This window comes from Gekko japonicus, unplaced genomic scaffold (assembly GCF_001447785.1).
Source record: "Gekko japonicus isolate JY-2015 unplaced genomic scaffold, Gekko_japonicus_V1.1 scaffold1684, whole genome shotgun sequence".
NCBI classification, from domain to species: domain Eukaryota; kingdom Metazoa; phylum Chordata; class Lepidosauria; order Squamata; family Gekkonidae; genus Gekko; species Gekko japonicus.
In genome coordinates, this window is record NW_015168705.1 from 131,728 (window position 1) to 144,701 (window position 12,974).

The window sequence follows — 12,974 nt, forward strand, 5'->3', positions numbered from 1 at the left end:
AGTGGGAGGGCTTCTAATGTCCTGGCCCCACTGCTGGACCTCCTGATGGCACCTGGTATTTTTGGCCACTGTGTGACAGAGTGTTGGACTGGATGGGCCTTTGGCCTGATCCAACATTGGCGTCTCTTATGTTCTTAAACATTTTCTCACCATCTCAATCAAGACAAATAAGAAATGAAGGTAACTCACTCTGCAGAATGTCTCAAAACAACTTGGCCAAGTGAGAGCCAGTGTGGAGCTCTCAGGACATTCACTCTCTCTCATTTCAACCTACCCCATAGGGTTGTTGTGAAAATAAAACCCCTTGTGCCCTCTGCTCTAAGTACAATGATCTAAGTACATTCACTGCAATCCCCAGTGCTCAATGCAGCAAAGACAACCTTTGAGCAAAGGTGCCAATAATCCTGCACCATCCAGAAATGCTCACACAGTGAACACCACAGTACAGGCAAGGGTCCATAGTCCTAAAGTACGCCAGTTTTCCTTAGAAAAGTGTGCCATCTTTGAAAAGCCTCTGAATACCTGAGCTGCCGGAGGCTTGAGAGATGAGAATGCCTCTCCTGAATCAACTCCCACAGGCGCCCTGGGGTCGCAACAACAATCTCTGGTTTCCTTTTCAAGACTCGCTGCTGCTTCTGAGAAGCCATCCCGCCAACGAGAAGGGCTGTCTTAATACCTGGAAAGAACAGTTTGGCATGACATTAATGTCTTGAAGCAGTTATCTCAAGGGAAGCTCCATTCTAAAACGTGTAATATTTCACAGCACAAAGGCAAACTAATGACACGCTTCACCACCCATGTGAGAAATTGCTGAACCAGCTCCTCAGAGGATGAGCCTGCAAGTTCTGTCCTGCCACCAAGCATTCCTTTAATTCAAAGAAAGCCTTAAAGCAAGATGCTTCCCAGAACTATGAATACAGAAAGAGATTGGTTGCTCACTGACAAGTACCAGGAGGAACAGTACAACCTGATACTAACAAATTCTTCTGGAATGGAGGGTGTTCTTCATAGAGAAACACTCAGGAAGCCTTACAGCCAGGGCTTTTTCCCTGAGGGAATGCACCGGAACAGAGTTCCAGAACCTCTTTGACAAAATTCTTTTGAAAATGTTTAAAAGTTCATGTGTTTTCTGTACACAGATTGAAAACTTCATTTCCCTCTTGAGAATTCCGGCATCTCTTTTTCAAAAAGAAAAGGAAAAAAAAAGCCCTGCCCAGCTTTTGCTCCAGACTCCACCAATAACCCCAAAGAGCCTCACACCAGAACTGAAGTTCTAGAATTCAAGGTACACGCTATCCTATAAATATTTATTCATTAGGTGAACTCTATAAGCACTTCCCAAAGAAATGTACATGGGATCAGGCTGTGTGCTGACACAATTCAGACCACAAAAAGACCTCTGTTGGCCAGTATCAATTTTTAAAAAAACTTTTCTCTTGTCTGGTAGGTATTTATAGACCAGTGTCCCCAACCTCGTTGTGCTTGTGAACAACTTTCAGAATTTTGAGAGTAGGGAATGGGTGCCATGACAAAATGGCTGCCGTAGAGGGTTGGGGTGAGTCACAAAATGGCTGCCACAGAGTACTGGGGCCAGTCACAAAATACTGGGAATGTGAAAGCCAAGCACCTCCTACTAGGAAGACAAAGAAAAATTAATCTCAGAGAGGCTTACAGTCACCTTCCTTTCCTCTCCCCACACCTTGTGAGGTAGGTGGAGCTGAGAGACTTCTGAGAGAACTGTGACTGACCCAATGTCACCCAGTAGGCTTCATGTGAGGGAGTGGGGAATCAAACCCAATTCTCCAGATTAGAGACCACCTCTCTTAACCACTACATCATGCTGGCTCACAGTTGCATCTGGGTTCTGCTTTGGGAAAGAAGCAAATGGGCACCAGGAAACCCCTTGGCGGATACTATGATACCCATGGGCTCCACATTGCGTATCACCGTTCTTGATCAACAAAAAGCTTTGGTCCTCCACTTGGTTCTCTCTCTATTTGTTGTTTATTTGCTTATTTATCTGTTTCTTGTGCTGCGGAAACATAACTGTTGCACAATAGGGTGAGGTTGACTGAGTTGGAAACGTTTGGATATCTCCCCCCCCTCCCCCAAGATAGAGGAAATTCTCTGTTAATATATTCTCAAGCTCAGTTTTTAAAAGCTGTAATTTAAAAGGGGTTCTTTTAACATATATTTTAGTGTGTTCTCAGCCTGAAAATTGTTATTCATTTTAGCCTGATAAATGATGTATGTTTTACACTGTTGCACAGATTTAATTAACAACTTTTAATATTTTATGTTTTTATTATGTTTTGTAAGTTGCTGCTTCTTGTCTGGGAAGGTTTTGTTCACTGACCAGAAAATTCTCCAAATGCATTAAGGAGTTAAATTACCTCAAGTCTTAATCAAAGTAAAAACAAAATGAGACAAAAGCTGTCACCAACAACACCATCCCCCACAGGAAGAGGGCACACACAAATTACAGGAATCTAAACCACATAAATATCCCAAATTAACAGTCACCCCCTATTCAGTGCTCAGGAAATTCTGTTTCCAAACATTCCTGTGGATAGCAAGGCAGAACTTCCTGACTTGCATATATTATGCAAATGTACAGCATTGTTCTCACTTTGCATAATTTATTCTGATTTGGCTGGTCATGGGAAGGGGCTGAGCAGTCCCAATCGCTAGAAATTTTAATTTACTTTGGCTTCTGAGAGTTTAGTATGCACTGTCAGTGTTTTTAAGGCTCACAGCTATTCTCATGCAGGATAAGTCTGTGAGTAGCTACTAGCTATGATGACTGAGGGGAACCTCCACGTTCAGGAGGCAACATCAGGGAAAGGTCTCTGTCTCTATGCCCAGTTGTTAGCCCTGCAGAGGAACTGGTTGGCCACTGTGTGAGACAGGATGCCAGACTAGATGAGCCACTGATCTGATGCAGGAAGATTCTTCTTATGTTCTTACAAGGCCTAGAAAACTCATTTTTCAAAAATAAAAAGTGAAATTCTGAGGAAGCTAAACCAGCGGCCTTTATCACACTCTGCATTTCCTCTGTTAGCAACACACAGCTCTGACACCGTTATGCTACTGAAGCTGAAGCCTGCACAGAAATGGAGCCAAAGCAATTTCATATGAGCTAGCAAATTAGGCAAGATGCAGTGCCAGGAACGGACATACCTGTGTATTTGGCCACTGCATCAATATGATGCTTGACTTGGACTGCCAATTCCCTTGTGGGAGTTAGGACCAATCCCAGAAGAGGACTGCTTTTCTGTACATCATCATGTTTCTTGGCACCCAAATCCGATTCTATATCCTCCGACACCTTCACGCAGCCTGTTGCCGGAGATTCGTCATCCTCAGCAATGGCACCGCTAGCTTCGCTCCCGACAGGGTTCAGGCCTTCTGCTTCCTCAGTCACTTCCCGGCTCGGCACGTCATCCTCTCTACCTGCTGCTTCTTCAAGGCTACTGTCACTTCTCCCTGCCAAATCATTCGAGGCTTGCCACTGCAGGACGGAGTGGATCATGGGAATTGCAAAAGCGAGCGTCTTTCCACTTCCTAAAGCACACACATATACACGCGGCATGAGAGGTCTGCTTTTTGTAGGTCTGCTGTTTGCAGAAAAACAAAAAAGATATAAGTCTGTGAGTAGCTACTAGCTATGATGACTGAGGGGAACCTCCACGTTCAGGAGGCAACATCAGGGAAAGGTCTCTGTCTCTATGCCCAGTTGTTAGCCCTGCAGAGGAACTGGTTGGCCACTGTGTGAGACAGGATGCCAGACTAGATGAGCCACTGATCTGATGCAGGAAGATTCTTCTTATGTTCTTACAAGGCCTAGAAAACTCATTTTTCAAAAAAAAAAAAAAGTGAAATTCTGAGGAAGCTAATCCAGCGGCCTTTATCACACTCTGCATTTCCTCTGTTAGCAACACACAGCTCTGACACCGTTATGCTACTGAAGCTGAAGCCTGCACAGAAATGGAGCCAAAGCAATTTCATATGAGCTAGCAAATTAGGCAAGATGCAGTGCCAGGAACGGACATACCTGTGTATTTGGCCACTGCATCAATATGATGCTTGACTTGGACTGCCAATTCCCTTGTGGGAGTTAGGACCAATCCCAGAAGAGGACTCCTTTTCTGTACATCATCATGTTTCTTGGCACCCAAATCCGATTCTATATCCTCCGACACCTTCACGCAGCCTGTTGCCGGAGATTCGTCATCCTCAGCAATGGCACCGCTAGCTTCGCTCCCGACAGGGTTCAGGCCTTCTGCTTCCTCAGTCACTTCCCGGCTCGGCACGTCATCCTCTCTACCTGCTGCTTCTTCAAGGCTACTGTCACTTCTCCCTGCCAAATCATTCGAGGCTTGCCACTGCAGGACGGAGTGGATCATGGGAATTGCAAAAGCGAGCGTCTTTCCACTTCCTAAAGCACACACATATACACGCGGCATGAGAGGTCTGCTTTTTGTAGGTCTGCTGTTTGCAGAAAAACAAGATACAAAAAAAAACCACACACAACCATAGCAGGTGCCGAAAGGAAAGCATCCCACTGCTGTATCTGCACGTGCTCTCTCGGGATGCTGGGTCCCAAAGACCACCAAGCTCACCTGGAAACTTATCTGTGATTCCCGGAACCTACTCCTAGTTTGTTTTTCAAAAGAGCAGCCATTTCAATCTGCTGAACACAACAAAGCCTTCTAGTCTCTTTTGAGAGTTATAAAAAAAGGAGTGTCAAATTTTTAAAAGCCCAGCTATGTAGAATTTGTTTCTTTTATTCTTGTCAATAAGATATGAAGAAAAACTGGGAGACTGTTGCTTGCTAGGGGTGTGCAGCAAGCGAACAGCATGAAGAAAAACTGCTTTTTTGTTTGGGAAAGAGAGAATCCAATTACTTTTGCTAACCTTGCTTAGTAGAATTTCTTTTAAAAAATCACTGCAGTCAGAATTATCATTTTTGCTGTTTTGAACAACATTGTATGCCATCTTAAAGGGAAAAACTGTGCCCTAACTGACTGCTCTGATCAACTTTCTCCTCCACATAAAGACACTGAAAATCGGGACAAGGTCCAGTAGAATTCTATTTGCCTCTCCTCTTGCGATGCAATTTCCCTTCCTGTCTTAACACCCAATCCACACCATTTCACTCCTTGACCTGAGCATGGAATAGGGTTGCCAGCCTCCAAGTGGGGCCTGGAGATCTCCTGGGATTACTACTGATCTCCAGACTACAGAGATCAGTTCCCCAGAGTGAGAAAATGGCTGCTCTGGAGGGTGGACTGTATGGCATTAAACCCCGCTGAGGTTCTCCTTTCTGGAGGGTGGACTGTATGGCATTAAACCCGGATGAGAGATGGCAACCCTACCATGGAACTAGATGTTCTAAGAAAAGTAGGGGATTCCCCTCCGTATGTTTCCCTGGGGCAGGAGAGGGAACATTTGCAGGGAACAAGAAACTGCTCAGTGTGTGTGGCTGGATAGGGAGCTAATCCTTCCCCCACCAGTGAATTTCTCCTTGCTAATGCTCCTCTAGGCGATTTGTAATTCTTCCTCCCCTAAAAAACTTGAAATATCTCTGGCCGAGGGAAACAAGCCTTGGAAGGAGGAAAGGCACAGTCCTGCGGGTTCAAGTGGCATCAAGCCACCCCTCACCTGCTTGCCAATCCTCACACTCCTGTTATCTTGTCAACTGAAGAAATGGAGACCATCTGGGCAGCAGTCATCAGCTAGTCTCTGGTGTCCAGACAGAACACAAAGCCCACTAAGGAACATTCTGACAATTAGGCAGACTGCGTGACTCTTTCCAAAAGTAGAAGGTGAACATGATGATGATGTCTTAGATCAAATCAGCCCTTTACCTCTTCAAGTTCGGTACTGACTGGAAGCAGCTCCCCAAGGTTTCAGGAAGAGAAAGGCTTTCCGTAACTCCTGCCACCAGGGACTGAACCTGGAGACTTCAACCTGCAAAGCTCCACCGTGGAGCCACAGACCCTTGTTTTCAAGAGCCAAAGCCAGAGGAAAAAGCTGTGCAGAACACATTGCTGGCCTACTCAGGAGACTTCACTAGGGCCTGACAAAACATTTTCTAGCTTATTTCCACACTGTCCACAAATAATAATAATAATAATAAGGCTGATATGGTCAGTATGCTGAAATTCTGTACCCGATAAGCCCACTTTTTGGGGTATGCTTATAACAGACAGGCACCTTTGGAATTCTGGCACACTGTGGTAGAAGAAGAAGAAGAGAAGAAGAGATTGGATTTATACTCCGCCCTTCACTACCCAAAGGAGTCTCAGAGCGGCTTACAATCTCCTTTCCCTTCCCCTCCCCACAACAAACACCCTGTGAGGTAGGCGGGGCTGAGAGAGCTCTTGACAGAAACTGCTCTATTTCAAGGACAGCTGTGCCAGAGCTTGTGACGGGCCCAATGTTACATCAGCAGGTGCGAGTGGAGGAGTGGGGAATCAAACCCGGTTCTCCCAGATCAGAGTCCGCGCACTTAACCACTACACCAAACTGGCACAGCCACAAAACAGACATTCATACAATTGGCAAGAGACAGGGCAGCAGCATGAGGTTGTACCTGTTTCCGCAGCACCAAGGACATCCATGCCATCTCGAATGGCAGAAGGCAGAGCCAGAGCCTGAATAGGAGTTGGAGCACTGAACCCTAATTCGCCCAGTGCCTGAAGAACAGGCTCAGGAACAAAGAGACCTTTCCACGCAGACATGTCTACTAGGGGATCTGACGAGGCAGACAGAACTTCTGCTGTCCAGTTTTTCGCCTTTTTAGAAGATGCAGTGGGTACCTCTTGAGTAGGACACGTTTTCTTCTTTTGTTTTCTCTTTTTCTGTTTTCTTTTTAGGCTCGTCACAACTGCCGCATCACTCTCAACTTGGCTAACAACGGTGTCTTCCCACTTGGTCACCTGATCCTCTGTGTTCAGTTTGTTGCTTCCCCAGGCCTCCTCTCCCAGATTCTTCTCTTTCTTTCTCTTCTTTTTGGGAACCATGCTTTCTGTGTTCTCCTCCTTGCTAACAAGTTTTCTCTTTTTGGTTTCTTCTCCTACTTTAGAGGAAGCCACCAATTTATAATCTCTAAGTTCTTCAAAACACACCAAGCCTCCAAGTTGCTCGTCGGCAAAAAGATTTGGATCGATCTCAACCGGTTTCCATTGCCCCGTTACTTGGATGCCTTTTCGCTTCAATTTCAATGGGGTCTTAAACTTGTTTCCTCTTTTGAGCTTCATGGCTGACCTTCAAAAAAAGAACCCAGGAAACTATTGTAAATATGCGGTATTGACCAGATGCCTGTAGGCCAAGGATCAGCAACTTTTTAGACTTAAAAGGGTCAACCCACACCAAAATTCAGAGCAAGAGATCAACAAAGAGCCTGTATAAGAAAGCCCATTTGCCTAGCAGGAAATACACAATTTAACATTACTGATAAGCAGCATGTTGATTAATCCTTAGCATTTCTGCAGCTCACGTAGTGGCACACAAGAAGTCTCAATAAAAATACACTGTAGAAGAAGAGGAGGAGGAGATTGGATTTATACCCCGCCCTTAACTACCTGAAGGAGTCTCAAAGTGCCTTACAATCGCCTTTCCCTTCCCCTCCCCACAACAGACACCCTGAGAGGTAGGGCTGAGAGAGCGCTTTTGGTTCCCCCTGATTAGAGTCCGTGCTCCTAACCACTACACCAAACTGGCTCTCCTACACAATTGTTTTAGTGCACTAAAGGTTTGTATGGTACAGCCAAAGCTTTAGTGGCTATTTCAGATTAATACAGAACCCTCATTGCTGCTCTGGGCCACATGCACCTGTCCCTGATCCCATTCTGCTTCCCTTTCTCCTTTTACTCTGTGTTCAGACATTACAATAAATTGGGATTTGTTTAAACCACAGTTCATGCAGCAAGATCTAGTTTAGCTGACCAGACCTATGTAACAAATCCTGGCTTGGGCCTAAGCCCCTGGCTGTCTGCTGCTTGTTTCTCTCCCACCTCTCCAGAGGGAAGATATGCCCATTATGCTATCGTCTGTGTGGTCAGGCAGCTGCAAGGGGCAAGTCTACTTGAGAAAGTATGAAATGTGAATTTAAAAGCCATCATACATAGAACAAAATTTTGTCAATAAACCAGTTCCAAGCCCCATTTGGAAATTCTACTTTGTCAACACCCAACAAACCTCATTCCATTGGACAGTCTGCATCTGGATGTCATAACTAACCACAGTTTGAAGAAACCACAGTTTATAAACAGTGGTCTATTGTGACACCTGAAGGCCACCTTGCTATTCAATCCTAACCAGTTATACCCTTCTAAGACCAGTAAAGTCCTCCTTCCATCACACATAGAACAAAATTTTGTCAATAAACCAGTTCCAAGCCCCATTTGGAAATTCTACTTTGTCAACACCCAACAAACCTCATTCCATTGGACAGTCTGCATCTGGATGTCATAACTAACCACAGTTTGAAGAAACCACAGTTTATAAACAGTGGTCTATTGTGACACCTGAAGCCCACCTTGCTATTCAGTCCTAACCAGAGTTACACCCTTCTAAGACCAGTAAAGTCCTCCTTCCATTCCCCCCCATATATTTATATACTTTATGTATATCCCACCTTTCTCTCCAATGGAGACCCAAAGCAGCTTACATTGTGCCCCTCTCCTCCAGTTTATCGTCACAACAACCACCCTGTAAGGTAGGTTAGGCTGAAGGTGTTGGTATTGACCTTTAAGGCCTTGTGCGGTCTGGGACAAACGTATCTACGGGACCATCTCCTCCGGTATGTCCCCAGGAGAGCCTTGCGCTCTACTGATAACAATCTGCTGGTGATCCCTGGCCCAGGGGATGTCTGGCTGTCCTCGAACAGGGCCAGGGCCTTCTCAGTCCTGGCGCCGACCTGGTGGAACTCTCTGCCAGACGACATCAGGGCCCCTGAGGGATCTTATGCAATTCCTCACTGCCTGTAAGGCAGAGATTTTCTACCAGGCTTTTGGCTGAGGGCAGTAACATTTTTTCCTTGGCTGGCACCCCTCCCTTCCCTTCCTCCTTTCTGAATTGCTGTTATAAGTTCCCTCTCCCCGTGCCCAGAAACTGGCCTGGTAGTCCTGAGTTGAAACTAGAGGGTGGAAATTTCCAGGACGCCATCATCATGGACTCTATTCGGGGTTTTAGTTATTATTTTTTGTAGAATGTTAATGTTTTTATGGCATAATGCCCCCATGTACACCGCCCAGAGTCCGGCATAAGCTGGGATAGGGTGATTAACTAATAATAATGATGATGGTGATGATGTGTGAGTGTGACGGGCTCAAAGTAACCCAGCAAGCTGCCATGGCAGAGTGGGGACTTGAACCGGCTTCTTCCCCTACAAATGGAATAGCGGCCTAGACGTACCTATAATTTCATTCGACCTACTCTATCATTGTTTTTGTTTGAACACCCTGCCAAACAGATCCAGCTGACCAAGGATTCTGGTAAATTAATGTTAAAATGGTAGCTTTTTTTTTAAATTGGAAATTTATTTTTATGTGACTTTATATTCTCTATGGCCTTCATTTTTGTTAATGTAATAATATCCTTGGTGCAGTATTATAAAAAATAACAAAAGATGTACCTGTAATTTGACCCAGCAAGGCAACTCTTAGGGGAAGCAAAATTAGCATCATTCCCTTAATAGATGGGGGCGGGGCTGTTGTTTTTTTGAGTGAATAAAACCTTGCTACCGAGTGAATAAAACCGAGTGAATAAAACCCAGCAGCTGCCGAGTTCCATCTGAGTTATATTTACAGCCTTCTTCTTGAAGGTGCCAGAAAGCTTGGGCACGGCACCCCACTCCATGTGGCTGATCCAGCAATTGATTCCTGATCTGCTTCTCAAGCCATCCTGTTAATTTGTTTGTGATTCATCTATGTTGTATTTGTTTGTTTGCTGCAAGGACTTTTACTTGGAAATAAGTGCTATTGTTCTAATATGGGTCTGCTGGAAGAATGACATTGGTGGTCTCAGTGGTACAGGTACCCAGAGGAAAGTGCCTGCAATCTACAACTTCCTTCTCCTTTGGATAGTCTTTCTCAGCCTGTTCAAGCCTTTTTTAAAAAAATAGCTGCTAGGACATTACCTGGGCCAAACCAGTTTTTCTCTGAATAATTAAAAAAAAAAATGACTCCTGTGAGAAACTCCCACTTCAAGTTGCTGCAATATGGCCTTCATATGCTTGTGTTCTCTTAGTAGCTTTGAACATTTGGTTCCACACAATTTGTTCCGAGCAGCCATCCTCTCAAATTTGGTTATTATTTGTAATATTCCCCCCCCCTCAATCTTTTCAGCAAGCCTGTCCAAGTTATGTTACACTTAGCAACCGCCCTATGAGAATCTATCATCTCTAAAGTTGTTAAAATTTGATTGTAAAATTGAGTGAACCCATTAAAGCAAAATAATTTCAGATTTGAACCATGAAATCTGTGACCAGGAGACACAGGAAATCTTACTGTTACTTGCACTTAACAAAATAGTTAAGGGAGCCTAAACTGGAGAACCTGCTACTTTATGCAGAATACTCTTGTTCCAGTTTTAAACAGACAGATGTGTAAATGTCATCCCCCCCCCCTCCCATGGGAGATCTGTATTTGACTTAAGCATAAAAGGCAAACAATGAACAGAGGCATCTTTCTCCACCAAAGAAATACAGCACTGGGGTTTGTACAATTGCTGAATTTGCTGCCCATTTGGTAATAGCAAATTATCTCTGTGGGGGAGAGAAGGAAGAAAGGAAGGGAAGAACTCAGTTCCCATGCACTGACCTCCAAGGTACAGAATAATCAGAGACTAGGAGCATTCAAACACAGCAAAGAAGTGTAAAAGAGATCTGTAAACAACAAAAAGTTGTGGGCTGGGAAAAGCAGCATCTGTAATGTAATACCCTGCAGATATACTAAAAATCAAGAGTGGGTCTTCTGTCAGTTTAAAGATTTAGCAGATATATACCAGGATAACTGTTCTTGGGGTTCAACACCCTTTATTAAAAGTTTCCCGGTCGTTTGAAAAGCAACTATCTCCCAATATGCCCGCCCGACAGCAACCTAACGCCCAAATTGCACCATTGTTAACTACAGCAATACCGGTATCAACACCGAAGGGTGGGTGTTTCGTTCGAACACTCATCCGACGCGACGGCACGTGTGAATAGTTCGTACAGCCCCATCTTAATCATACTGGTCCAGAAGGAAGAGCGATTGGTGTCAATGGCGGGCTATAAATTATTACCAAGTCAGTAGGCTTAAAGCTGCAATCTTATAAGTGGCTTGGTAAAACTATTAAGGGTGGGGGGCGAGGAAGATCTGGTAAACTGGGTGGGGGCTTCTGCGGACTCCCTTTTCTTTCTTCCCAGCCACCCCACTGCAGCTCAGTTGCCGCTCGAACTACCGCCCCATGTCTTCCTTTGCCCAGATTAGAGGCTACTTTTGTCTACTTGACAAATAAGCAGCCCATCAAGCCGCGCTGGCACCCACCGAAAACCTCACTGCGAAGACACCAACCTCAGCTCGAGCAGAAGACTCTATGCCGACGCTTCCTGGATTATCCGACCACGTGGGAGTATCACGGAGGCAGCCATGACAGGTTGACGTCACTCTCCTGCGCCCAAACGAAACTTTTGATAGAGCAGCTGCCTGTAAACGCTTGGCGCCGGCTGCGGTAATGAGGTTGGGTGTTTCTTATTTTAGCTGTGGATGAAGCAATGCAGGTGGGAAGTCCGTTCCGGGGGTGTGTGTGTGTAGTGGAAGCAAAAACATCAAAGGAGTCTTCTGGCAACTTAAAAGTTTTAATTATAAAATTGTAGTAAATGTTTTCGTGGGCTTCAGCCCAATATAGGGAGTGGACAAGACAGAGGGAAAGAAAGGAACTGATCGACTATGTCACACGCTCAGATTTGCTTTCGTGTTCGCTGGCTTTATCTCTGTGTCTGTCTTTCTCCCAATTATATTCTTTCTGGTGAGCAGGGCTGCCACGAGCCACCATGTGCCTCTAGAAAAAGATTCCATCTGCCCCCCATGACCCTGATCCAAACCAAGTATCATAACAAAACAAATAACTTGGCTAGCTGTTACCACAAATCAACAATAATGAAAGGACCCACATATCCATCTGCTTGTCCATTTGTGGTGGGCATAACTCATCAGAAAATAAAACTAGGAAAGTCAAAATTGGCCACCAGCTTCAGGATGATCATGCAAGTTCCCGGGCCAAAACTGAAAGGAACTGGAATAGTATGGCCCAGGTTAACTCCAAACTCTGCCAATGCTGTTTGCAATGGAAGCTAAGCTTGTGTAGGGGCTAACGTGTTGGATTAGGATCTGGGAAACCCAGGTTTGAATCCCTATTCTGCCATGAGCAAACCTGTCTTGGCTTGGGGAAATCTCTGCAATAAAAATGAATATAATCCCAAAAATCAGCTTCTTATTCCAGATGTTACCAATTGAGATACATGACAAGATACTGAAGGACTGGCAAAGACAGATGCACATTCAAATCAAGGGTTAGATTTAAAGTTTTAAATTGTGTTATCAAGTTGTATTATCAAGCACCTTGCTTGGTTTGGATTTCTGACTGGATTACAAATCCGAATTAAAGACTGATGAGATTGGAAGCAGCAAATATCGCTGGTACATCACCCCAAAAAACAGTGAGAAGATGAATACAAACTATAAAGGATTGTGTTGGAAGTGTAAAGAGATAGACGGTACTTTTTTCCATATGTAGTGGTCTTGTAAAAATACTAGCAAATATTGGACAGAAATACATATTGAAATTTTTTTTAAATTGAATATTAAATTTGCCAAGTCACCAGAGACAATGTTATTAGGAATCTTACCAGTGAATATGGATAGAGCAATGTATGAATTGTTCCGATACATGCTAACAGCAGCAAGAATAGTATTTGCAGCCAA

At 44.5% G+C, this 12,974-nt stretch overlaps 1 protein-coding gene across 1 annotated transcript in view; it reads right to left on the bottom strand.

Annotated features, from left to right (window-relative positions):
- Positions 1–11,633, bottom strand: part of DDX24 (DEAD-box helicase 24) — a 33,997-nt gene extending 22,364 nt beyond the window's left edge. Inside the window, exons 1-4 of the mRNA XM_015415520.1 lie at positions 11,565–11,633; positions 6,599–7,272; positions 3,181–3,564; positions 523–676 (exon numbers count right to left, since the gene is read on the bottom strand). Coding sequence (XP_015271006.1) covers positions 523–676; positions 3,181–3,564; positions 6,599–7,265 — 1,205 coding nt within the window. The 5' untranslated portion in view covers positions 7,266–7,272; positions 11,565–11,633. The remainder of the gene's footprint in view (positions 1–522; positions 677–3,180; positions 3,565–6,598; positions 7,273–11,564) is intronic.
- Positions 11,634–12,974: the final 1,341 nt, after the last annotated feature.